This window comes from Penaeus chinensis, chromosome 7, assembly GCF_019202785.1.
Source record: "Penaeus chinensis breed Huanghai No. 1 chromosome 7, ASM1920278v2, whole genome shotgun sequence".
In the NCBI taxonomy this organism is placed as follows: Eukaryota; Metazoa; Arthropoda; class Malacostraca; order Decapoda; family Penaeidae; genus Penaeus; species Penaeus chinensis.
Window position 1 is genome coordinate 42,965,787 of NC_061825.1, and position 27,500 is coordinate 42,993,286.

General features: G+C 34.7%; 3 protein-coding genes across 4 annotated transcripts in view; 2 read left to right on the forward strand and 1 right to left on the reverse strand.

Annotated features, from left to right (window-relative positions):
* Positions 1-7,687, forward strand: part of LOC125027123 (endoribonuclease Dicer-like) — a 31,500-nt gene extending 23,813 nt beyond the window's left edge. Inside the window, exons 21-23 of the mRNA XM_047615962.1 lie at positions 1-598; positions 993-1,213; positions 1,443-7,687. The exon at positions 1-598 is cut by the window's left edge and continues 1,475 nt beyond it. Coding sequence (XP_047471918.1) covers positions 1-598; positions 993-1,213; positions 1,443-1,853 — 1,230 coding nt within the window. The 3' untranslated portion in view covers positions 1,854-7,687. The remainder of the gene's footprint in view (positions 599-992; positions 1,214-1,442) is intronic.
* A 7,020-nt stretch (positions 7,688-14,707) lies between these two features.
* Positions 14,708-21,116, reverse strand: LOC125027248 (intraflagellar transport protein 20 homolog). Its single transcript, XM_047616208.1, has 3 exons — positions 20,849-21,116; positions 15,701-15,855; positions 14,708-15,029 (listed from the first exon to the last, which is right to left on the reverse strand). Exons 1-3 carry the CDS (start codon positions 20,973-20,975, stop codon positions 14,913-14,915), a joined length of 399 nt encoding a protein of 132 aa, XP_047472164.1. The 5' UTR covers positions 20,976-21,116; the 3' UTR covers positions 14,708-14,912.
* Positions 21,117-25,630: 4,514 nt separating this feature from the next.
* LOC125027204 (BTB/POZ domain-containing adapter for CUL3-mediated RhoA degradation protein 3-like) overlaps positions 25,631-27,500 on the forward strand; it is a 12,605-nt gene continuing 10,735 nt past the window's right edge. Inside the window, exon 1 of one of the 2 annotated variants that reach the window (XM_047616139.1) lies at positions 25,631-25,778. The gene's annotated coding sequence lies outside the window, so the exon portion shown is untranslated. Of the gene's footprint in view, positions 25,779-26,128; positions 26,266-27,500 lie in introns of those variants that run through there. The other variant, XM_047616140.1, reaches the window with a different exon arrangement.

Below are 27,500 nucleotides of genomic sequence, written 5' to 3' on the forward strand. Positions count from 1 at the left end.
GACTCTGGGGTACCTGCAGGTCATTGGAATATGGCAGACCTACCTGGACTTCATGACTTGGCAAGTGATGAAATTAGACGGCTAGTTCAGGAGCGTTCAGAGCAGATCAAGCGTAGTAAGAGTGAGCAGGCAACTAGTGAACTCATGGCTACACAGAATCCACATGATCTGCCAATATTTATCCCGTACAATTTGCTCACACAGCACAGCATCCCAGACAAAAGTATTGCCGATTGTGTAGAAGCCTTGATTGGTGCTTACTTGACTACATGTGGGCCACGGGGTGCTTTACTATTTATGTCTTGGCTTGGAATCAAAGTGCTACCATGTACATTAGAAAGTTCTCCAGAAGCTAGTGAGCTTATTACATATGGGCACTTGGAATCTCCTCAGTCTCCACTATATCATTGCCCTTTTACTGACACCAGAAAGGATCTGGATTTGCTTCTTAGTGGATACCAAGTGTTTGAAGAAAAGATTGGGTACACATTCCGCGATCGTTCATACTTGTTGCAGGCCTTCACACACGCCTCTTACTATAAAAATCGGTTGACTGACTGCTACCAGAGGCTTGAATTTCTAGGAGATGCTGTTCTTGGTAAGTGTTGTCAACTTTCAAATTACTATTTAAGTATATGTAAGAGAAATGTATGTAAAATCATTTTTCATCAATTAAAAGCTAATCAGTACCTCATACACAAGCTGATACCCATTATCTCATTTGCAATCTTCCCTTTTTTCTTTTATATTTTCTTTGATGTTTCATATCTCCCTTTTTATATATTTAACTTGATTTTCATTATACTATTTGCTGTTGGTCATTATGTAGGTCTTAACCTTTTTTTTCTTTCTTACTTTCTTACTTTCTTTCCTACACTTCCTTCTCTTCTCTTTGTTACTCACCCTCACCTCATTTTTTTCTCTTGAAAAGAACCCATTGAAGCACAATGTTTCATGTACTCTTTTATTCTAAATTTTACCTGTATTTTCAGATTACCTTATAACTCGTCATTTGTATGAGGACAAGAGGCAACATTCACCAGGTGCACTAACTGACCTTCGGTCGGCATTAGTCAATAATACAATATTTGCATCCCTGGCTGTCAAATATGACTACCATAAATACTTCCGCCATTTCTCACCTGGTTTAGATCGAGTTATCAGGGACTTTGTGAAGATGCAAGAGGAAAATGGCCATAAAATCAATGAGGAGGTGAGAATCAACAGGGTTTTGTGGTACATTAAGATATTGGTTTAAAAAAAAAACAAGAACATTTTAATTACTTTATATACACCTTGTATTTTTAATGTTTTCCCATATCATTATGTCTTTGGGACTATATATGAATTTATCAACTTTGTATATTATTATTCATATATTTATAATGATGGATGTTTCTACATATCTATATATATAACAACTTTTTCTTTCTGTATCTTAGTACTACTTCATGGAAGAAGATGAATGTGAGGCAGCAGAAGACATCGAAGTTCCTAAAGCCCTTGGTGATGTATTTGAGAGTGTAGCAGGTGCAATCTTTCTTGACTCTGGTAGCTCCTTGGATGCAGTGTGGTCTGTGTACTATACTATGATGTGTCGGGAGATAGAACAGTTCAGTGGAGTGGTACCAAAGTCACCCATTAGGGAGTTGCTAGAAATGGAACCAGAAACGGCCAAATTCGGAAAGCCTGAACGTCTTGTTGATGGGAAGGTTAGAGTGTCAGTTGAAATATTTGGAAAAGGATCATTTTCAGGAGTTGGGAGGAATTATCGTATTGCAAAATCAACAGCTGCAAAGAGGGCTCTGAGACACTTGAAAAAGTTACAAATGATGGCTAATCAGGGTATCTGATTGGGACATTCTTTGTAAGGGAAATATCTGATATGGTAATTTTTTATAAGTGTAATGTAATAAAAAAATAAAAAAATAATAAAAAAAAATAAATTAAGGGTTAAGAAAGATCTGAAATTTGTACATGCAGCATTTACAACTTGGATTTGTGTAGGTTTTATTAATGAGAAGAATATAACTAACCTTTCTTTTATCATAAAAGAAAATTGACATTGGCACTGAAAAGAGTGGACAAATTTGCTTCCGGGAAAGGTAATGGGTGTCAGCAAGTTAATAAGTTGCCATTTTTATAGCCATTATGTGTAACTTTACTTTTCCCCTTTTTATCAAATTTTAGAAAAAAAAAAATGTTTACCATTCAGTTAATTACTGTAGACAAATTTTCATGCCTACATTTATAATCAGTCACTTTTATTATAGGTATTGAGAGTACAAATGTGCATAATACAGAAAACATTGCAGAGTAATCCTGCAAAAGATTCAAGTGCAATTGTGCAGGCTGCTTCATGCCTTTGTTATGACCAGTAAGTTATGGGGCTCAGAGAGATCTGTGCTGTGAGCCAGGAACTTATAAACTAGTAACCACACAAATTAAAGTTCCAACATATGAAGGGTGTACATTAGAATATTCTTTCCAGGTTCCTTAGTGCAATGCAGACTTACTCTCAGTTATTCATCTCTTCTTTAGATCATACAGTTTAGGGTCATTTGAAGAAGGCAAACACATACTTATAAGTTGTCATAGGCTTTGTGGTTGTAAGTTTTTTCAGACTTGTCATATGCTACAGTTTCCTGGTCACTTTTCAAGGTGAACATTGTTTTGTTTTTCCGTCGTCGTCTCACCATTCTTGTATGACTGCATTGTTGACTTTGGTTCTGTGTTGAGAAGTGCCATCTCCCAGTGACCCAGTCCTTGAACTGTTCCACCATAATGCTGTGATTCCTTACCTGACATTTAGTTCAAATGTTAAGATTTATATTATTGTGTAGATTATTGGAGTCATTGTAAATTTTTGTATAATTTATTACTAAAACTGCGTGCTGGCTCACTACTTGAAAATGCTTTCTATGTTTTATTTTGTATTTATAGACCTTTTTTATGCATTGGTTCAGATTTTATTACTAGATGTACCTCATTTGTATTTGTGTTATTATTTCTTATTATTATTTTTACTTTATTTTCTTTCTTCATATATATAAATATAAAAGTTGCCCCAAAAAACCTTTTTGGAGATGCTTTATATCACTTCAGGTTATAATTAGTCTCCTTTGTAAACTCTTACGGTTCATGACAGATCTTTTTTTTTATATTGAAAGCTCCATAGGCTTTGGCTGAATTATAGCATGAGAACTCTTTTAGCATTAACAGGATGTGTCTGAATTACTTACATGGTAGCCCAAATATCTATGGTGAAAGTATGAACTGTTGTTGAAACACCATTTTTTTCATTATTTTTTAAAGAAGTGTGGATATGCAAGTACATAGATATATGGATATTTATAACAATGCAGCTCCAGAATGTTAATGTATTTGTTTACATATACTTATTCAGATTCATTTCATGGATATGTGAAGCTTGATTTGACATTTTTATTTAAGTATGTACAGTGAAGAGGATTAAGTTTTGAAATTAGTAAGGATCTCAAGAGCATTTAGGTACTGTATATTGGAAAAAGCTTGGGTTTATGCTTCCCTATTTACCGGCTGCTCCTTCCTATATGAAATGCAATTTCAGCTTGAACTGAAATGTTCTCTGGGATTTTGAACAAAATCCTCTTGTTATTGTTATACTGTACATTTAAATGTCAGTATAAAATAACTAACATATTATGATATATTTTTTACTTATGCATGTTTCATTTTGAAATTAGAGGACAAGCTTTTTGTTCTCTTTATTGAAAATTGGTATAAAATAAATTCCTAAACACTGAACTGACTTGAATTGCTTGGGAAATAATTTTCTATTTTGTTCTGTCTGTCTTCTTCAGTGAGTCATACAGGGATGAGATATTTTATTGTTCATTGGAATACCAGCAGAGGCTGGTATGTATTAAAGATTCTCTACACAGATAAATGTCTCTCAGTTCATGCTTAAAAGGGTATTTTATGTAGTACATGAATTAGCAGTGTGTATATATATATGATTGGTTCTCACTTATTTAGAGTAGTGTCACAATGTTCCTAATTATCTGGTGATGCAAATTTGCTCTGAGAATAATTATGGTTATCTTGTTGGATATTTGGATGACTGCTATGGCTTTTCATGATCTCGGTACACATACAGAAATACAGTTTGCTCAGCTATGTATTGTTTAGTAGATAATAATTTAATGTTCATCCATATGTTGCTTAATGCAAGTGCTGGCATTTTGACATTGAGAAAGACGTTTATACGTAACTTGTTATATTTAGTAAGTTACATTTGCTGATTTTCAGTGTAAGTATGGAGTTTGTATAGAATCACAAAATGGCATGGTAATTTTTTTTTTAAGATCCTGGTTGGCATATTTATGCTGACCAATACTTAATCATTTACTATTTCTGTCAATTTATTTGGTACCATTCATGGAGCTTCAGGTTGTTAGTGGTTATTAATCCTATGTAAAATATTCAGAAAAGAGCCTATTAAGTTTTCAAGACACAAGTACAAGTTTGTTGTAATAATTACAGGAGTATTTAATATTTTTCAAGTTTTATTCAGAATTTTTAATATTTCATTTACAGAAAAGACTATATCGTATGATATAGTGTAAATGTGCCATGTATGGATTGGTATAGAATGCAACATTCAGAGCTTTAGAAAGAGAAGAGAATTGGCTTGAGCATGCATGCTAGATTCATACCTGCATATGTAAAACTGCTTGATTGTTTACATTTTATAGCTATAATATGATCAATAGATTCTGTCTGTGGGCACTCTTGGATCCTTGGTTATGATTTGTTCCTAGTCAGATATTGGTCCAAGGTTGTATATGAATATGATCCCAACAGGGCTTTGGTAGGGTAAGTGGTGTTTGGGAAGTAAACTTTTTGTACCATTGCAGGCTATAAGAGCTAGCAGAAAGTGCCTCCCAGCTTACAGTTGGGGAGACGTTATCAGCTAGTTGTCATCTTGTTCATGTGATTCATTCCTGCAGTGGTGCTTGTCAATTTAGTTTATATAAGCAACTCTTAAAATTTGGGAGTTTTAAATCAAGTTTGCTTCTGCTTACCCAGTAGTTATTGTAGGGGGTGCAACATTGAGGAACATGCAGCCTTTGAGCACACTATCATAAGACACTCTAGAAATAGATAATTTTTTTTTTTTTTTCTTTATATTTAATATTGCAAGGATTTTTTTTAAGGATTTATGCAATTGAAATATCTTAACTCCCATTTTACCTCAATTTTGCACTTAGAGTTAAGACTGAGCTATGGCCAGGGTCCAGTTCCCATGTCGCAGTGAGGAAGCACGCCTCTTCCCAGCGTATCCTTGGTGATAGGGGAATTGGGCTCATCCCTACTTGCTCAGCTGCAGCTGTAATTTGTTTGCAGTACTATTTACTCCAGGGATCATTTGTATTAATAATAAGTGATCTCATTTATGTTTATGTATGAGGTTATTATTTTTCTAGTATAAGATGTATTTAAAATAAAGTTTGATAAGAATAGCATCTGACAATTGCACTTTGTAAATGAATGTAATTGATTTTTGCTATTACTAACTGTAATGGGAAAGTGAACCTTCATATTATCCTTGTGTCACAATGTATCCTTGCAGGATTTTTTTCCTCCTCAAATATCCTTGTATCGTGCTACAGCATATGGGTGATTTTATGCTCAAGACAAAGTAGAGGAATATGGTGTAAGATATGTTTAGCATTTTAAAGATTTGTTTTAGAATGACTATATAATGTGGAATAGAAAAGTCAACACATATCCTAATTTGCCAGTCTTATTTTCCCCATTTTTTCCTAATTATATCCATTTCCTTTCTCGTAATCCTTTTCCTCATTACTTTAATTTCCCCATGTGTCATAGATATCCTGGAGAGTAAGAGTGTAAGTGTAGAATGAAGGTGGGTGTGAGTGGAGAATGTGAATGGAAAGTGAGTGTTGGTGTGAGAATGAGTGTATAAGAGCAAGTGAGTTTGTAAGTGAGTGTGTGAAATTGTGTATGAGTGAGAGTATGTGTGCAAGTGTGAGTGTAAGTTTGTTTGTGCATGTGTATGTGCATGCATACATGAGTGAGTGAGTGAGTGTGTGTGTTTGTGTATCGGTCTGACTTGTTTGTTAGTTTTACAGCAAGGTTCATCTGATATGATTATGTACTAGGTAAATAATGATATATCTCAAATTCATAAAGTTTTCACACAGCATTTAGGTGGGATAATCTACCTAATGCTATCATTTTAAATCTCATAACAATAAGATGGTTCATATTGGTCTCACCTTCTTTGAGTCAGTAACTAAGGGAAGTCAATGTCATTGTTCTTATAAATCCATAAATATGTAAACATTATTACAATCATGTCAATATAGATACATAGGTTTGCTGAGCCTTGTAAACATGTACTCACAAATGTAAGTGAGTAAAGTTTTTTTCTTTGCACTCTTTTTTTTTTTTTTTTTTTCTTATCTTTCTTTTTCTCTCCTCTATTGTGGTTTAGAATTTAAATAGAAGGTTGTTTGATGATGAGATATTAAGAATGAGCTCTGTCCCTTTCAGTTTCATTCCAGTTTTGACTACCATCAGGATAGACACATTTTCCCTGCTCTGCTTTATCTTTCTTATAATTTTACTTATAAAGTGCACCACATAATGTGATCCTTAGTTTGTAATTTTATTACAGTTAAATAAGTGTCTGATTTAATTCAAAAAGTAAAAACTGCATTTACCTTTCTCTGGTATATTATTTTGTAGATATGTTTTACATTTTGTTTTTTTTTTATATTTCAAAATATACTGAATTTTCAGTAAATAGTTTTAGAATATTCTAAACTTTGATTTGCAAAAATGGGAAATATTACCATTTCCCAAAAATACATTTAGAAATGCAATTTTTTATTTCCACTATACACATGGAAACTTATCTAAAAACATGGTCACAAGTTATAGTGTATTTTCCCCCAAGCCTTTCCTTCTTCATTATCTGAAACAAATAAATTGAACTCCACAATCATGATACTTACCTTGACATTACTGCCAAAGCAATTTTGACTGATCCTTAAACTGCTAATCATATCAGCTAATTTTCAGAAGCTATGAAATATCAGAAAAAAATTTGGTTTTATAGTGAAGTACTTTTACTATGTAGCAGGGATGAATGGTTGCTCATTGTTTGTTAATATTTGCAATACTATATGAAAAATACTGATGGATATATATTATATTTGATATGTTTAGAATACAATTTCCATTGTTTTTATTACAAGAAAAATAATCATGTAAAAACAGCTTATGTAAACAAATTTTGAAGATCATATACCAAAAATTATACTGTCCAACTATTGATTATATAAATGTCAAAAGTAAGCAATAAAAACAAAATTACCAAATAATGGTAAAGTATTATTGTTTCTTTTTTGTTACAGGGCAGAGGATAATGTAAACTTTTGGATTTGTATGGTCTACATACTTCCATCTGTTGTGTGGTATCTGCAAAGGAAACAGCTTTTTTATATATCAATAAACCCGAGTACCTAACAGTCCTCATTGACTAACCATGATTGTCTGATAAGGTGTATTGGTTGCACCAGGTGTCCTTGTCATAAGACCTTTGCTTGGTATGCATGTTCATGTAATTTCTGTATTTGATTATATTGTCGTTTAAATAAAATTGGTGTCAGTTGAACATGTTTTTCATTTTCTGTTCCTATTTATTTAATCGTACTTGTGATCTCCATAAGTGAATGTTTACCACAGCAGATCATGTCAAGAGCCTAATAATGAAAATGATGATTATAATTTCCTTTACTATTCTAAGCCCGTCCCTTGCCCATTGTTGTTGTGGGGGGGCTTTGGAGGCGAAGAGTGGGACCCAGTGCTGGGGAATTCCCCTGCTTTGGGACTCGGCCCTCAACTCAACTGATTTTGCATGGTCTTTTTTTCCCCCTCCTCCTTTTCATTTCCGTCCCTTCCCTAACCCCATCTAGTATCCACTTCCGAAATTGCAACTACTACCCCCTCCTCATTATCCATCCAAGTCAACACTCAACCTCCAGGAGACATTCCTACTTTCCCAACATGCTTAATTTCATCACCTCAACCCCCACAACCTTCTTCAACTACCCCATCCTCCCTCAGGGGCGTCACTTCATGTTATGAGTTGGGGGGGTGACGGGTAAATTTGCCCTGAAAAAATCATTTTTGCCCTGCAAATCACGAAAAAGAAAATGCTCACTAGCTCTTTATAAGTAGCTTGTTATTAATGTTATAAATCAAGTATCATCAACAATTAGTTTCATATAGTTATTCATATATCTTGAATACTTATCGGGTATTGAGGCAGATTCCGTAAGAGAAAATTTGCCCTGCAGAACTAGATTTTGCCCTGCAAAAAGAAGCTTTTTTAAGAGTTGGGGGGGTGAACCACCCCCCATACCCCCCCTTAAGTGACGCCCCTGTCCTCCCTTATTACTACTTTACAACCTTATTGCTCACCTCCATAATACTGCCCCTGTCCTTCTGATACCCCCATCCCTACAAATATCTTAAATTCCCTATTTAGCCCAGCCAAATGAGACCGATTTTTCGTGATCCCTCCCTTAGCTCCTTACTCTGACAACACTTTTCTAGCAATGACTCCAAAATCAAATAGGCAAAGTCTCTTTCGGTTGCCGACCCGATCGTTCCCGTCTCGTCACCTGCAGAACCTGATCCAACTCTCAATACTTGCACCGGAATTGTCTCTATCATCCCAGCAAACTGCCCTATCGATAACAAAAATTGGTCAGATTGTGGAGAAGACTTATTCGCCTGCCTCACGGACTATGATGCGATATCATTACAGTGCTACTCCATTCCTCCCAGGGTCATCCTAAGAACCCCACTAACATTGCCAAAACTACTTTCCGTAGACATGACCTTCCCTTCAATGTTTACAATGGTGGAGAATCCCTGTCCGACCACATCAACCTCCTCCCCATTAGTGCCAAAATTGTTGGCGTTTAGGACATCCTGCCAAACATTGCCGTTCCACAGCCAGATGCCCGCTGTGTGTCCAACCAGGTCATACTCGATCAAGCTGCTCTTCACAGTCACGCACATGTGCAAACTGTGGCAGCCCCAGAATGTATTTTATAGGGGCTGCCCCACCTACAAATTTGAGTCTGGGATGGCAACCCTAAGATTCAGACTTGGACACACTCTGTGTGAAGCAAGACAGGAAGCAAGTCGACAAGGTTTTTTTATTACTCCCTACTCCAGTAATGTCCCTCGCTCTGCCACTCCCCCTCCCTCCCAAGATGTTCTTACACCCTCCCTTATACCTATCCCTCCAACATCTTACTTCCCTACCTCTACCTCCTACCTTCCCCAGTCAAATTCTTTTGTCATTCTAAATCCAGACACTACAATCTCTACTGCAGTCCCAACAACTTCCCCTTTCCTTCCCCGCACTAACCGCAACAGACAGACTAAACGTTCCACCCCTTCTACCAGACACTCACCTCCACCTACCTTTGCCTCTACTCCTCAGACACCAGCCTCCTCCCCCCCCCCCCCCTCTTATAAGAAAACATTTGTCTCACAAAACTCCCCAACCAACTCCTTTACAGAAACTCTTGAAGATATTCAAAATTATCTACTCGAGTTCCAACACCGAAACTCCTCATCTACCTTCAAATTCCACAACTCCCGCTCCCTCCACACACAAAGTGACTGCCGATATCCATCCTTCTCTTACTCATATTCCCCTTACACCTCTTCCTCCTACTCCCTCTCAACAAATTCTCCAACACGCACTATAACCGTTATCACTCATAGATCAACTAAAGTATAGATCTCCTATATTGGAATATTCGCGGATTCCGTTCTCACAGACCTGACCTTCGTCAAATATTTTCTTCTTAAATCTCATCCATTATCTGCCTTCAAGAGACTTTTCTTACACATCCTCCTACACCAATTCCCATTTACCAGTTTGTCCCTTCCTTACACTCCCTTTCTGTCTCGTCTAGACTTATCCATCAGAAAACACCTTATATCATACCTCTCTTTCAAACCACTGTCCCTTGCACAGTTATTAGCATATTTCTTCGCCGCTGGATCACAGTAATTTCAGTCTACTCCTCCCCCTCCCATCCCATTGACTTTTTTTGCCTTTGAAAATCTAATTTTGCAACTGCAATCACCTTTCCTCAAAGTTGGTGATTTTAACTGCCGCCACACTCTTGAGGATGATTCTACTACTATTTCCCGAGGCCGATCTCTCCTTCCTCTTATTATTATTCTTAATTCAGATCGCCCCACACACTTTGACATACGCACGCATTTTTTTTTTCATGCATAGACCTCTCTCTATGCTTCCCTTGTTTTCATTTAGATTTCCATTGGTCAGTTCTAAACACTTTCCCTATAGTGACCACTTTCCAGTTCTCCTTTCCCCTACTTCATATGTACCACTTCCCACGCTGGTGCTTTGATAGAGCCGACTGGCGTACCTTCACTTCACTCTCTGCTATTCCTACCCCTCCATCCTCCTTCTCGTCCATTTCAGATATGATACAATGTTTCACAACTACAGTCCTAAGAGCTGCCTATACAGGCATTCCTCGAACCTCAAGACCTTAAACCTTCAAATGGTGAAATTCCGATTGCACTAAAGCGCTTCGCATAAAACGTGCAGCCTGGAACAGTTACCGCTACAAACGAGGCACCTCTTATCAACTATCGGGCCTTATCTCCTTTAAAAGATCGTCCGCTTGTTTTCGTCGTACAATCCGGAACAGTAAAACAAATAGCTGGCGAAATTATGTTTCCTCAATTACATCTACATATATCTCAACTGTTTGGCGCCGGATCCATAAACTATCAGGCAAACATCCCCCCATCTAGCCCGTCCTCCATATTCGAGATACTCTCATTTCTGATCCTCTCCAAGTCGCTAATGAACTAGGTGACTATTTCAGCCAGGTCAGTAGTGGTTCTCACCTTTCTTCACACTTCTCTTCTATCCTCTGCTGAGTCCTATAATGCTCCTTTTTCTTCCTCTGAACTCAATGCTGCCTTACAGTCGTGCCGCAACACTCACGAAGGACCTGACGGTATTCACTACCGTATGCTCCGACACCTTCCATCTTCCTCTCTATCTTCCCTATTGCTATGCAGCCTTATCGATCACCTCTCCACAATACTACTTCTGACACTAATCCTTCTTCCGCACGTCCCTGTCCTACTACCGCCACTTCTACAAACTTTTTGAATACACTGTTTAGCCCAGCCAAATGGGATCGATTTTTCGTGATCGCCTCTACAGCCCCTTACTCTGACAACACTCTCTTCCAGCAATGCTTCTAAAAACAAGTAGGCAAATTTTTCCTCCGCCGGCGCCCCTATCGTTCCCGTCTTGTAACGGTTACATCCGAATTCCAAGCTAAAGCATTATCAATCGATTCCTGCCCAGCCTCATCCCTCCTCAATACTTGTACCTGAACTGTCTCCATCTCCCTAACAAAGTGCCCTGTCTACTACAAGGACTGGTCAGATAATGGAAAATTTTCTGCTGCGTCAAGATCGGAGGTCATTAGCGGCATGCACAAAATGTAACGATAGCATCAATGGTTATACAGTATTATGGTAAAGTATTGTGGCAAAAATGGCAAATACGAGTTAACGATTTGGATAAGTGGAAAGAAGTGGATGTAAAAGAGAAGGAAACGAAAAGAGAGAGAATGGTTAATGGTTAAAAGCAAAATAAATGTGCTAGACCTGTAAGGTCATGTAGCACTACAGTAATTGTTAGTGAAGGGTGGTTGAGTTAGTGATTAGTTGTTAAAGCTGGGCAAAGGAATTGGTGAGTGAATGGGTTAGGGTCGGGTGAGGTAAAGTAAAGGGGTTAGATTAAGTGTAGGATATATATGCGTTTGAGGTTGTCAAAGCAGAAAGTGTGAGATTCTGTAAGGATGTCTGATAGGTTGGGAGGTCGGTGTAGAGAGGATAGGTGGGGGAAAGTAGAGGTACGAGCTGCTTCAAAACGTGACAACAGAATGTATGGGACTGAAAGAGGAACATTACATAAGGAACATAGGGGGGGATCGGATTGTGACATCAGGAGTGTGTTAGACGGGTGTAGCCAATGCGTAAGCGGGCGAGAGCCGTCTCCCAACGTCTGTTTCGATGAAATGGAGCTGACCAGGAGGAGATTGATAGTTTTACAGTATGTAATTTATTAGTGTGGAGACTTGGCCAAAAAGATTACCATCGATTACACAAGAAGGTCTTAAAGTGTGGGTAATAATCCGTGGCTGGGATACGTGAGAAACGTGGTTGGTTTGATGTGGACATAGCAGCGTAGCGTGCTAGTGTATCTGCCTGTTCATTGCCGGGGATTCCAACATGGCTGGGCACCCAGCAAAATTTGATTGTTTTATGGCGTGTGGACAGGTAGAACAACCAGTTCTGGATCTTACAAACAAGGGGGTTGGTCGTGTGTATTGACTTTATGAGAGTAAGTCTTCTCCACAATCTGACCAATCTTTGTCATAGATTGGGCAGTTTGCTAGGGAGATAGAAACAGTTCCAGTGCAAGTATTGAGGGTTGGATGGGGTTCTGTAGGGATGGGATTGCCATATAGATCAGTTAGATTAGCTAATGCTATAGCTTGGTTTTCAGATGTTACTGTGACGAGACGGGAGCGGTCGGGTCGGCTACGGAAAGAGACTTTGCCAACTTGTTTTTGAAGGCATTGCTGAAAGAGAAGGGTGTTGTCAGAGTAGGGAGCTGTGGGAGGGATCACGAAAAATCGGTCCCATTTGGCAGGGCTAAATAGAGTATTTAAGATTCTTGTAGAGGTGGGGGTAGTAGAAGGGCGGGAGCGTGTGGAGGAGGGAGTAGTGTTGAGGGGGGTAGTGTTATGAGGAGGTGGGCAATAAGGCTGTAAGGCAGTAATAATGAGGATGGGGTAGTTGATGAAGGTTGTGGGGGTAGAGGTGTTGAAGTTGAGCATGTTGGGAGAGTAAAAATGTCTCCTGGGGGTTGAGTGTTGATTAGGGTGGATACTGTACTAGTAGGCATTGAGGAGGGGGTAGATGTTGCAGTGTTCGGAGCCATGGTCAAAGGAGAGCCTGGAGTCGGGGAATCGGGAGAGTTTGAATTATTGGGGCTATTTGATGAAGGGGTAAGCCTCATTGCCCCTAAAAGTGGAATTATATCTTCAATATTGGCCATGGTAAGCCTGGAGTATGTTGGGGAGAAAAAAACAGTCCACCCCTCAGAGTCCCCTTCAGGGGTAAGGGCTAGGTATAAAGCAGGGGAATACCGGGCCCATGGCTCCCTTAGGCCGTTCAGGACTGGCACAAAGTCAGCCTTTCATCCTTACAGCACGGCTCTCACACCTTAGGAAGTGGATGATAGAAGGGATTGGTGAAGGAACTGAAATGAAAAAGTAGGAGTGGAAAAAAAGACCATGCAAAAATTAGTTGAGTCGAGGGCTGAGTCCCAAGGTTGGGGAGTTCCCCATCATTGGATCTCAGTCTACGCCTCCTAAGTCCCCCCCCCCCCCCCCCACGACAACAACGGGCAAAGGATTGGGAGGGAGGGGGGAGAGAAGAAAAACAAACCTGCAAAATTAGTTCAGGCGAGGGCTGAGGTCCAAGGCAGGGGTGATCCCTACAATGGGCCTCAATCTCGGCCTCCTAGCCCACACGGTAACAACGAGCAAAGGATTGGGGAGGCCCCTACACCAATACTGTCCTTCACAAGGCCCCTATTTCTACATCTTCCACAGTATCTCTTCCTCATCCCACTTCTATTCCTCCATTTCTCACTCAAATTCTTCTACCATTCTAATCCAGACACCCCAATCTTAATCACTCTTACAAAAACACTCCAATCTCCAATTCCCCGATATCTACCCTCTTCCTCCTTGCCCAACTCCTCTTCTTCTACCGCATCCTCACCTCCATCCTCTCCCTCCGACCCTCAAACGTGCCCCCTCTTCCCCAACCGACTCCACTTCAGAAATTCTCTAAGACATTCAGAACTATCTAATCATGACCCAAGATATCGTGCCTAAACGTCATCCATCCTCCAATATCTCTGCTCCCATTCCTTCTACACTCAAAGTAAATGCCAACATCCATCCCTTCCTCCCATTCCCTCCCAATACATTCCATTCCCCCCCTGCTACAGCTACATTATCCCCCCTTCCTTCCCCATTATCCCTTTAGATTGCCCCCTGGATACTTCGTCAGAACAAACCCCTTCCCTGGATTATTTCCCTCCTGATATCTTTCCTGATAATGTGATCTAATCGCCCTTAAACCCCTTCCCCCTTTTGCTAATCCCTGCAGAATCCCTCACTTCTTCCTTTAACATCTTTGGTATAAGTCTTGTTAATCCCTACCTTCCAGAACTGCTATACGACTTCAGACATGTAGCACATTTAATTATCTACTAATTCCCATCTTTATCCTTTCCACCATAACACCTTTCTATAGTGCCATGTTACCTTTTATGTCTAGCACATTTATTTTGCTTTGTAAACATTAACCATTCCTCCATTTCAAAAACACATGGGTTCCAATCCCTTATTCAGATGGTGGTAACATACCCCAATGCAGGTCAATAATACTAAAGAGTACACAAGGGGAATTGATCTGGGTGATGGAAATATGGTAACTTCATGCTAATTCAATAAAAAAAATAACCGTAAATTGTTCAACACAGATCTTTATTCAATGTATAAGGAACTTAACATGACATTCTGGACTTCAGACAGATAATAAAATCCTTGTATTTCTTGCGAAAAGTGATACAAATTACAAACTGAACCTATTTTAGTAAATATTCTTTCTTTGGAGGTTCTGGTGGAGCAAAATCTACAAGTGCTAGATGTGAAATAATGCAAGGAAGAAAATTATTTTTGTAATATAAACTGTTCAATGAACTCGAGTTGTTCTGCTTCTGTTCTTTGCAGAGATTCATGCTGAACACGCAGCCTCTCCAATTCTAATTTCTTCTCTCCAATCAGTGCCTGTAATGAAAAATACCATTTAGGTCAGAACTTGTAAGAATGCGGAAAAGGAATGAATGAAATTAATATCTTTAAAATACATGAGGAGTATTTAACTAGTTTCGAATATATCTTCGACAGCAATGCATGACATTCGAAACCGGTTAAATAAATTTAATGTATATTCTCATTCATATCATTCTACATTTGTTACAATGAATACAGTTCATGTATAATGGATGTATGTTTTACGCATTTTATTAACTGAAACATGTGGATAGTTTCAAAATTATGTATACGTTTTAATATAATGGCCATGGGGTTATATACTGTCCACTGTAGTCTTCTGAATTTTTAAACACAGATGGCTACACAAGTACTTAGCCACCAAGGAGTCAATAAGTAAACCCTAGTAACTTCGACTGATTTTCCCATTCCATGATTTTTTTTTTTTTTTTTTTTTTTTTTTTGGGGGGGGGGCATTTCTGCTTCCAATGAGTTAAACATGAATTGAGAATACGGTACTAATTACAGTTACAAAGGCAAATCCCTCTGATAGTGGTCTTTACTAACTGTACGAGTATATTTGCCTCTATATCCTTGTTTCATTACCTAATATGTATCGTTTGTTTATACCTATATCTCTATCCTCATGTTCTCTTTCTCTTGATGTCACTATTTCTCATACTAACCAGTAATTGCAGCTGCTGTGATTCCCGCTGTTTGCTCATACTTTTTATCAAATTCCTGGAACCAATGGCACGCATTTTCTCTGTCTCTACTGCAGCACTTAATGAATCAGCAAGTTGGATGAAATTGTCTGCTCGCTGATGAAACTCAACAATTTCTGAAAATGCATCAACATATAATTTAGTCGCATGCTATATACTTACTGATTACTTAACCAGAAGCTGACCTTGGAAAAAAAAAAATTGGGAAGACACTGTGACAGGTTGGAAATGGTGATGACGATGATGCCAAGAACGATCAACGGTGACGGCGATAAAAGTAATAATACCAGTAACAATGACGACTGCACAAGTAATATCATATCATCATCACCACTATTATTACTTTTACTATCATCATCATCATCATTAACACCATTTTCATTATCATTACCATTATCAACAGTTTCATTATCATTAGAATTAGTATTATTAATCATTACCATTATTTTTTTTCTTGTACTATGATTATGGCTATCATTATAATTACCCCTATGATAATAATGTTTACTAGTATCATTATTATTGTTATTATTACTTTTATTATTATTGTTGTTAACATTTTGTGGTATAATTAAAAGAAAATTAGCATCTCTCGAGGGGGACTGGCAACGACGTGTGCCTGTTGAGGGACGGGGCAAAGAAACCGAAGAACCAGCGAGTTGCCGGTAAGCGGCAATCAGTCGCTTTCTTGACGAGAGGCATGGTAATCGTTGGTGGAAGCTCCCGATCAAATAGTGGTCGAATTTCGCAAGTTTTGTGGTACCAGCTTGGCTGGCTGGTGGTAGGTATTTGGTGCTGGACACAGCAAGTGATGGCCATCATAGTAAGAGGTGAAAAGTTATTTCTTTCGTTTTTTATCATTGTTCGTGTTACCCTACATGCTATCTGGGCATTTTGACGATATATTAACTGGTGAGATTAGGGCTGCTGAGTCTAGAGTTGTGGAGCACTTGTGACAGCACAGATTGGTTACAAAACAGCCTGGGCCTCTTGGAGGTGGGAGTGCCTTGGGTCTGAGACTGGAGATGAATAAAAATGGAGAGGTAATGAGATATCATAAGTGAAGGAAGACTTGAGCAGAAAATAATGTTTTCCGTGAGTGGAAAACTGGTGGGTCACTGTCCATTGCAAGATGGGTAAAGGTGGCCTGCAATTATGTGAAGAGGAGAGCAGAGGGTGTGAGATGGGAAGACCAGCTCAGAGAGGAAATTATCAAGATGATGCAAAATATAGTAATGAGAGTATATTGTGAAGATCCATTTGGAGGAAGGTGGAATGCACCCTAGTCAGTGAAGAGAGTTGTTTGCCACTGGTGTGATATTGGAGGCTGACGATGAAACTGCTGAGGATGGTGCATGGTTAAGGAAGGACTATAATCACAACAATGTACCAGAACTGGACGCTGTATTAAAAGGCGTCAGCTTAGCTCCGAAGTGGAGTTTGTGAAACATAGAGGTTAGAACGGATTCAGCTACAGTGGTTAGTTGGCCGAAATCCATTGTGACAACAGAGAAGAGAGTTCGGACGAAAGGAGCTTCAGAGAACAGGTGTATCGGAAGAGGCAACAAGGGAGACCACCATCTGTTGCGCAGGAATCTCGAGTGTGGAAAACCTACGCAAAATGCACCTTATGGGAGCTGACAGGATGCTGTATATGGCAAGGAAGGTTGACTCTGCAGTCACGTGGGACAAGGTTCAGCTGGTAGTGGGTGTTGCAGTAGGTGTAAGTCATTGTTCCTGCGCCAGCTGTGCATTTGATAGGTAAAAACGGCGAAGAATGACATGAGACTAGCAATTGATACGACTCACTATGGGCAAGAATTGTACTTATCCATGGTCGACTGCAGACCTGGTAGAGTGGCGGTCTGCAGTAGGTTGAGAACTGAAAGTGCAGAAGAAAAAGCGGGTGTGCTTAATGAGCTCTGTAGAGAAAGTTCTAGTTTATGAGGTATTGATGGACAACAGCACTGCCTTCCGGTTTCGGACACTGAAGAATATGCTTGACAAACGGCATAACGGTCAAGTGGAAATGGTTCTGGCCACGAGGGCCCAGGTGACATCTATAGAAGCGGTGTTTTGGTATATTATGTCACCAAGGTCTGAGCAAGGTGTGCCACAGAACGCTGTGTTTCAGTACGAGTCGAGGGCCAAGTATGCCAGCCAAGGTATTAGGAAGCAAGGTACCGCTTCTTTCGAAATTGGGGAAGAATTGCGGAGGCCACCGAATGCGCGATGGACATCGACGTGAGGAAGACGCACAGTGACAGATGTGCATTCTCCGGATTACGTATCAGTTTAAGGGATGCCATGGCATGTCCTGGATCTCAGGAGAGAGGTAGGTTCTTCGGCAGATGAAGAGGAGCCATACAAGCTGGCGAAGATATAGTCCCACGACGATCACAGCGAGAGAGACGTAGACCGCCGTCGATGAAGGATTATCTAGAGGGAGGATAAAGCAAGGGGGACTAAGAGTTACATCCTTAGTAAGTAATCAGTAGTTAGTAATGATCTTGAAGTCAAGGGGGTGTTGTAATTAAAAGGAAACTGGCATCTCTCGAGGGGGACTGGCAACGACGTGTGCTTGTTGAGGGACGGGGCAAAGAAAGCAGCGAATTGCCGGAGAGCGTCGATCAGTCGCTTGCATGACAAGAGGCATCGCGCTCGTTAGTGGGAACTCCCGTTCAGTAGTAGTCGAATTTTGCGAGTTTTGTGAATTTTGTGGTACCAGAGTGGTTGGCTGGTGGCAGGAAAACGGCGTGGAATTATTAGTTTTGGTCTTGGGCACAGGACGTGGTGGGTATCATAGTAAGAGGTGAGATTTTTTTTTACCATTGTGTTACTCTAGAAGCTTTCTGGGCGAAGGGCTATGAGAGCTTTTTGTTTTATGGAATATTATTATTATCACTATTATGATGAAGATTATGATTATTAATCTAATCATTATTATTACCTTGATCATTTTTATTATTATTATTATTATTATTATTATTATTATTATTATTATTATTATCATTATTATCATCATCACCATCACTATTATTGCTATTATAAGGCACAATTATTATAACTATAATTGTTATCATTATTACCATTATCATTATCATTATTATTCGGATTATCTACATTGTTACTAGTGTCATTATCATTACTAGTACTATTATCATCATTACTATTATTAACATTATTATTTTTCTATCATTATCAATATTACCATTATCATTACCACTTACATCATTATTATTATTTTCATAATTATTGTCGTTATTATTACTACAATCATTATCATTATGAAGATTATCATTAGTGTTCATTATTATCATTATTATCATTATCATTGTATTCTTAAAATTAATATTATCCTAATCATCTTTTTTTCTTCTCATTAACTTCATTATTATCCTTAGTTATTATTATTATGATCATTATTACTATAATTATTATCATCATTAGTTTTATTCTTATTATCATTATTGTCATTATTATTGCTCTTATAATTGTAACTAACATTATCATCTCTATGATTATATTACCATTATTATGATTATTATTAATAAAAGTATTATCATTATCATTTACCATTATGATTATTATTGATAAAATTATTATCATTATCATTTTTTATTATTCAACAATCTGTTGCTTCTCAGCTATAATACTAATTCAACAGCCACATGCTGTGCTACTGGAAATATAAGTTATGCAGATCAGGAGCTTTAGCAAGCATAAGTTATGCAAAAGTGTCTAATCTCGTTGGTGTCAAGGTGACAATATACTTTTTACCCCCTTCATTCAAGAAGCTGCATCTTCTTAATTAGGACACAACAAAACCAACTCAAACCACAAAATACCATAATGAAAACATTTTTTAAAAAGGTATCTTGTTTACTATAATAGTAGCATATAAGTAGAGATGAGTAAAAGAAGGACAAAAATACAACAACTATACCTAGCCAGGGTGATAAAAATGTACAAACAACCCCAGATTGTAGATGTTAATTACGAGTAAATGAGATTCCAAAAGATCATTTGCAGAAAAAGTCACCTTCATTTATTTAGCTATCACTGAATACAACTACATAATCATAGAAAAGTAAGTTATTCAACTCTCTATTGCTGTAACCTTAAGTTTAATTACAATTTCTTTTTATTCATTGATGATATGGCAAAAGATGTCATCTTTCCTGTTAGATGGCACCATAAAAGAAAACATACTCTTACATGGCTAACTTAGCAAAATAGAATTTCACCTTAGTTTAGGTAATATGAGGTATATCATAGATGCATAAAATTAAAAGTATCTTTATAGTACTAATCATCTTTGATTATTACTATTCATTCATCTTTTTTTTCTAATAAATTTAGAACTCTGGAAACGGTTATTCAGTTGCTATATATTATGTATTCAAAATTACCTCCATACCTCAGAGCTCACAACATTTTGTTTATATATTCTATTAGGCTTATTTATGTAATTAACTTTTATTCTACAGCTCTATGTGCATGATCAAGGAAGCTTACTAACTAAATGTTCAGAAGACACATACTAAAGTATTTTAAAAAGGTATAGTCTTTTCTAATTAAACTAGCTGTTTTTTATCTACATTCACTTTGAACTTGCTATTATCTAAAAGGGAAAGCCTACAATCTTAAGTCCACCCCAACAGTGATACAATGTCCAGTTGCAACCTCTGCACTCAAACTCATACCAAATATAAAGCTTGTACTAGTTCCTTACATCGTAATAATATGCCAAGTAGATCAACAAGCTCATCCAGTATGTAGTAGTAATACACACATTTACCAATATCTTCTCACATATACAATTTTACCATGCCCACATATGATGGGAAGATATCAAAAATCAATATCTACACACCCAGTTAACTGATGTCATTATCAATGGAATATGACAAAAACTAAGCCTTTTGTATGCCCATTGCATAGATGGCAACATTTTCAATTCAACCTTGAAACTCACTTCTTGAAAGAGTTTAGATATAGTATATACACAATTACAGAAAATCAAAACCACAACAGGTCTATATGATATTACAAACTGAACAAACCCAATCTGCATCCGTCCAATTCACAAAATCAAGTCATACTCACTATCCACAAATTCTTTGCATTCGTCCTTTAATTCTGCAGTTTGCTGAGCAACTTCTGGCTCTAAAACTCTAATTTTATTGAGCTCGTCGAAGTATAGACCAGCTTTAGCGAGGGTTTCATCTGCCATCGTGGAATTAAAACTCTCTACAGAGGTCTTCACCAAAATATTAGAATATTGTGAACCGAAACGCGCAGAGTGAACCAGTCGCGTCGATTTGCCGCCCCGCTTCTGAATTCTCGCCTCTGGAATGTAAACAAGGCGTTCGTGGGGGGGATTCGCGGATTCCGAGCGGATTCGTGGAAAATTGACAAAGACGATCAATAATCATTCAGTCGGCAAATCATTTAACTCTTATATTGTGTTCAATCAAAATAATTAGATACAAACTCAATCACACTCTCGGTCACGCACACGCACACGCACACGCACACGTACACGTACACGCACACGTACACGCACACGTACACGCACACGTACACGCACACGTACACGCACACTAATGCACATGCAACACCTACCGCCACCATACAGGTACACACACGAGTGTGCACTAGCACAAGCATTCGCACACGGACACGCACTCATGCACACAAGCATTGTTATTATTGTTATTATCATTTTTATTATTGTTATTATCATTTTTATTATTGTTATTATCATTTTTATTATTGTTATTATCATTTTTATTATTGTTATTATCATTTTTATTATTGTTATTATCATTTTTATTATTGTTATTATCATTTTTATTATTGTTAGTGGTATTAATGTTATTATAATTTATTTCTTGTTGTTAGTGGTATTATTGTTATTCCTGTTATTACTATTATTATTATTATTATTATCATTATTATTATTATTATTATTACTTTTTATATCAATTTTCATTATGATGATTATTATTATCATTATTATTATTATTATTATTATTATTATTATTATTATTATCATTACTACTACTATTGCTATTGTTGATGTTATTGCTATTATCATTATAAACATTATTATTGTTATCATTATTGTCAATTTCATTACATTTATGTAATGATAGGTATTGAATTAATTATTATCATTATCATTATTACTGTTATTATTATCATTATCATTATTATTATTTTTTGTTTTTATTATTATCTTCATCAATATTATTATTATTATTATTATTATTATTATTATTATTATTATTATTATTACCTTTATTATTATTATCATCATCATCATCATCATCATCATTATCATCATCAGCATCATTATTATTTTATTATTATTATTATCATTATTAAAATTATTATTATTGTTCTTATTATTATCATTATCAATATTATTAATGTTATTTTTTTTATTATAGTAGTGTAATCATTATTATTGCATTTACTATTATCATTATAATTATTATTGCTATTATTGTTGTTATTATTTTTATCATTGTCATCATTATTACTATTACATTATTATTTTTATTATTATCATCATCATCATCATCATTATCATTATCACTATTAATATTATTATTATTTTTGTTGTTGTTATTATTATTATTATTATTATTATTATGATCATTAATAATAATAATGATAATAATATTGTTATCATTACTATTATTATTATTTTTATTAATAATATTAATAATAATTATTATCATCATCATCATTATCATCATCAGCATCATTATTATTCTATTATTATTATTATTATTATTATAATTATTATTATTGTTCTTATTATTATCATTATCAATGTTATTAATGTTATTTTTTTTATTATAGTAATATAATCATTATTATTGCATTTACTATTATCATTATGATTATTATTGCTATTATTGTTGTTATTATTATCATTGTCATCATTATTACTATTACATTATTATTTTTATTATTATCATCATCATCATCATCATTATTATCACCATTAATATAATTATTGTTGTTGTTGTTATTATTATTATTATTATTATTATTATCATTATTATTATTATGATCATTAATAATAATTAAAATAATATTGTTATCATTAATATTATTATTATTATTATTATTATTATTATTTTCATTATTATTATTATCTTTATTATTATCATTATTATTATTATAATCATTATTATTATTGTTTTTATTATTATTATTATTATTATTATTATTATTATCATCATCATTATTATTATTATTAATATTATCATTAAAATTTTCAAAATCATTGTCGTTATTACCAATTTTATCATTATCATTATATAGTAATAATGATAATAATAATAATAATAATAATATTGATAATAATAATAATAATTATCATTATTATTATTATTTTTATCATCATTATTATTATTGTTATTATCTTTTTATTGTTATTATTATTATTATTATCATTATTATTTTTTTCTTATAATTTTATTTTTATCATTATTATTAATATTATTATTATGAACATTATTATTATCATCATTATTATTATGAACATTATTATTATCATCATTATTATTATGAACATTATTATTATCATCATTATTATTATGAACATTATTATTATCATCATTATTATTATTATTGTTGGTCTTATTGTTATTTTACTATTATCATTATCCTTATTATAATTTTCATTATTATTATTATTATCATCATTATTATCATTGGTTTTATTGTTGTTATCATTATCACCATTATTGTTATCATCACTGTCATTATTATCATTATTATTGTGATTATTATTATTGCCATTATCACTGAAACCTTCATCATTGGTATTATCATTATCACTTATTTTCTGATTATTATTATTATCACTATTGTTATTATTATTATAATTATTATTATTTTTATTATTTTTATTATTATTGTTATTATTATTATTATTGCTATTACCATTATTGTCATTATTGTTATTATTATTGGAAGTAGTATTAGTAGAGATATCATCATCATCATCATCATCATTATTATTATTATTATCATTATTATTATTATCAATATTATTATCATCACTATTATTACTGTCATTACTATTATTATCATTATTATATTATTATTGTTATTATTATTATTATTATTATTATTATTATTATTATTAATATAATTATTATTATTATTATTATGGTTATTATCATCATCATCACTGTTATTATTATCACTGATAATATTATTGTTATTTACATTATTGCTGTTGCTAATATTGTAACTGCTATTAATATTGTTGTTATTATTACTATAGTTACTGTCATTCAATATTACATTATTTTAGTTATCATTAGTATTGTTATTCTTATGACAAATTTTATTATTATTATTATTATTACTTTTATTATCATTTTTATTATCATTATTATTATCATTATTACTATTACTATTATTATTATTGTTTTTGTTATTATGATAGTTTATTACAATTATCATTATAACCATTATTATAATTATCCTTATCGCCATTCTTATTTTTTTCTTATTCTCATTATTATTCTTATTTTTGCTGTTCTTATTCATATTGTTATTCATATCTTTATTCCTATTCATATTCCTTTTCTTATTCTTATTCTGTTGTTGTCATTGTTGTTATCAATACTATTATTATCACTTATATTGCTTTTATCATCATTATTTTGATGTCATTATCATTTTTATTATCATTATCATTATTATTATTGTGTTTTTATTATTAATATCATTGCTTTTGTTATTATTACTACTATCATTGATATCACTATTATTTGTTATTTGTGTTACTATTATTATTATTATTATTATTATTATTATTATTATTATTATTATTATTGTTGTTGTTGTTATTATTGTTATTATTTTTTATCATTATTATTGTTTTTGCTGTTATTATTATTATTGTTGTTATCATCATCATCATCATCATCATCATCATCATCATCATCATCATCATCATCATCATCATCATCATCATCATCATCATCATCATCATCATTAACATAATCATTATTATTACCATGATTATTATATTTCTTACTATTGTTATCATCATCATCATCATCGTCATCAATCAATATTATTAATACTATTATTATTTTCATCATCATCATCATTATTATTATTATTAAAATTATTGTTGTTATTGATATCATTATTACTTTTTTGCTATTGTTAAATTATTATTATTATTATTATTATTATTATTATCATTATTGTTGTTGTTATTATCATTATTATTGTTATTTTTGTCATTATCATTATTATTATTATTATTATTATTATTATTATTTTTATTATTACTATTATTATTACTATTATTATTATTATTATTATTATTATTATTATTATTATTACTATTACTATTATTATTATTATAAATCACAATATCAACATCATTATCATCATCATAATAGGTACCATGATCAATATTATTGTCACATATTCTATTTAAGATTATATACTTTGGTTATATATATATGTATATATATATGCATATATATACATATACACACATATACATGTACTTATATTTTCCTTGAGATGAAATCTATGTATTCCTGAATATTGTTCTCTGGATCTTCGAACGCCATTACGTAAGCATTCGACATTAGATGAAATGCTCGTCATATTAATATTGTATGCTCTTTTATAATCATAATGCACAAAATAATGTTTCTTAATTCTTAATGAGAATTAATAAGTTAACAAATGGTCAATCGCGATTAATCCTGCAAAAAACACACCCAGTACCAAATTTCTCCTGTCATTTACTGATGGAACCATACTGTATATTTATGCAGTTCTTCGATATTTTTCCTACATTTTTCTTTTTCTAAAGACGTTTCAAGATCGAGACCCTCTTACAAATTAGCCCAAGAGAGAAAAAAACGATCTGTGTGAAGGAGCGTGTAAGAGCAAGATGGTCGCTCGGACGTAGAAGGTGTCTGCTAAAACCGCTTCTCATTTTTCACTCCTGTGCAATCCCAGCAAACATTTTCCGGCAAGTTTGTGTTTTTGTATGGTTCTTCTTGGCTCTGTGCCTGTTGGTGATTTAGTTAGTGTACGATTCTCTCTCGCCTTTGGTTAAATAAGACAGAAAAGAAAGAGACGAGAGAACACCCAATAGCCAGCTCTTATTAGAACCTTTGCCCGAGGATTTTGTTATTGTTATGGAGTCCTACGATGTTTTCTGATTGTAATTCATCGTGAAGGTATTTCGATGTTCACTCTTAAGACATAATAGATGCTGTTACACATGGCAGACCTGCAATTGCTCCACAATCACGAATTTTAAGTGCATATTGAATCGTAGCGACTGTGGGTTGGGAGTGAGTGAGTGAGTGAGTCAGTGAGTGAGTCAATGAGTCGGGCTCCTCTTCTGGTCGTATTTCACCATCAAAACGTATCTTTCGTTCCGTGTGTCTAAGGAAGTCGTTTCTTTGTTTGGAGGTTGGGTGTTTTTAGCAGTTTTCCTCATATATTTTGAGGTAGGTTTTAGTATTCATGAGCAACTCGGGTTTAATTGACAGGGCATGTCAAGTAGATGTCAGATGAGTACATTGTTTTTTATTTATGCTTGTTCATTGTGTATTTATTTGGCTTGTGGGTAGGAAAATAAGAGTTGAAGCTTAAAACCAATCAGAAGTTCTAATTATGCTGGAATTTTTCATTTTTTATACTTGGTTCTGACTAATTGTGATGGCTGATTCTAGATATATCATTTGATTTACTGATTCTAGATATATTATTTGATTTGCTCAGTTTCATAATTTTTTTTCTTTTCAACTCTCCAGTTCATATCCTAACCTCATATATCTTTGATTATGTATTGCCAAAGGTGGTTTTACAAAATTAATTGTATTTCATTTTAGTGTTTAGAATGGATGGGAAAGAAATTCAAAACACCATTTTGGATTAAGCTTATATAAAAACTTGAATTATAAGCATTTATTAATTGCAGTAATATATATTAATATTTTGTTAATTTTCTAACTTTTCACAGCCATCCAACTTTGCAATTATTAATTTTTAGGCCCAAATATTCAGTATGTGTGAATTTGTTGGTTCTTTTCCATTGCAAATAAGATAAGTGAAAATGTTAAAGTTGGTCACTAATTCCCCATTAATCCATCTACTCCTGGAAATCCATACACATTGGCATATGTACCAAAACCCTTCTTATCCTAAGGGCTTCACCCTCAGACCCCTCCCTACCTGATGGCTGTATTTCCCTGTTGGGGGTTCCACTGCTGAACCCCCACCCATTCCTTATGGATTTACTATCCACATGCATGATTTTAAGCATTTTTCTCTGCTTGGGCAAATATTCCTTTTATCAGTGAAGTTTTTCCCTTTCTTATGACAGTGTCATTAGAGTTTCCATTAGTTCAGTCATTATGTAAATGTAAACCAAATTGTGTATTGTACAGTTTTCTTATCAGCTTGGAAATAAAATGCCGTAAAGGAAAAGCATCTTATTTTATGTCATTTTGTCCATTATAAGCAAAGTTTACCTAGTACCATATGGTTGTCTCTACCAATATTTTGATAATGGAGTTGATTAACAGCTTTTGCTATTTACACGCTTGCCAAAAGAATCCTGCACATTAAGCTTTATAGATGATTCTTTAGGTTATACACTTTATTCAGCAACCCAATTTGCTGTGACTGGGTGTGCCCCCAACACCCCCCTGGCAAACATTGTCTTTTCCTTGATATGCGT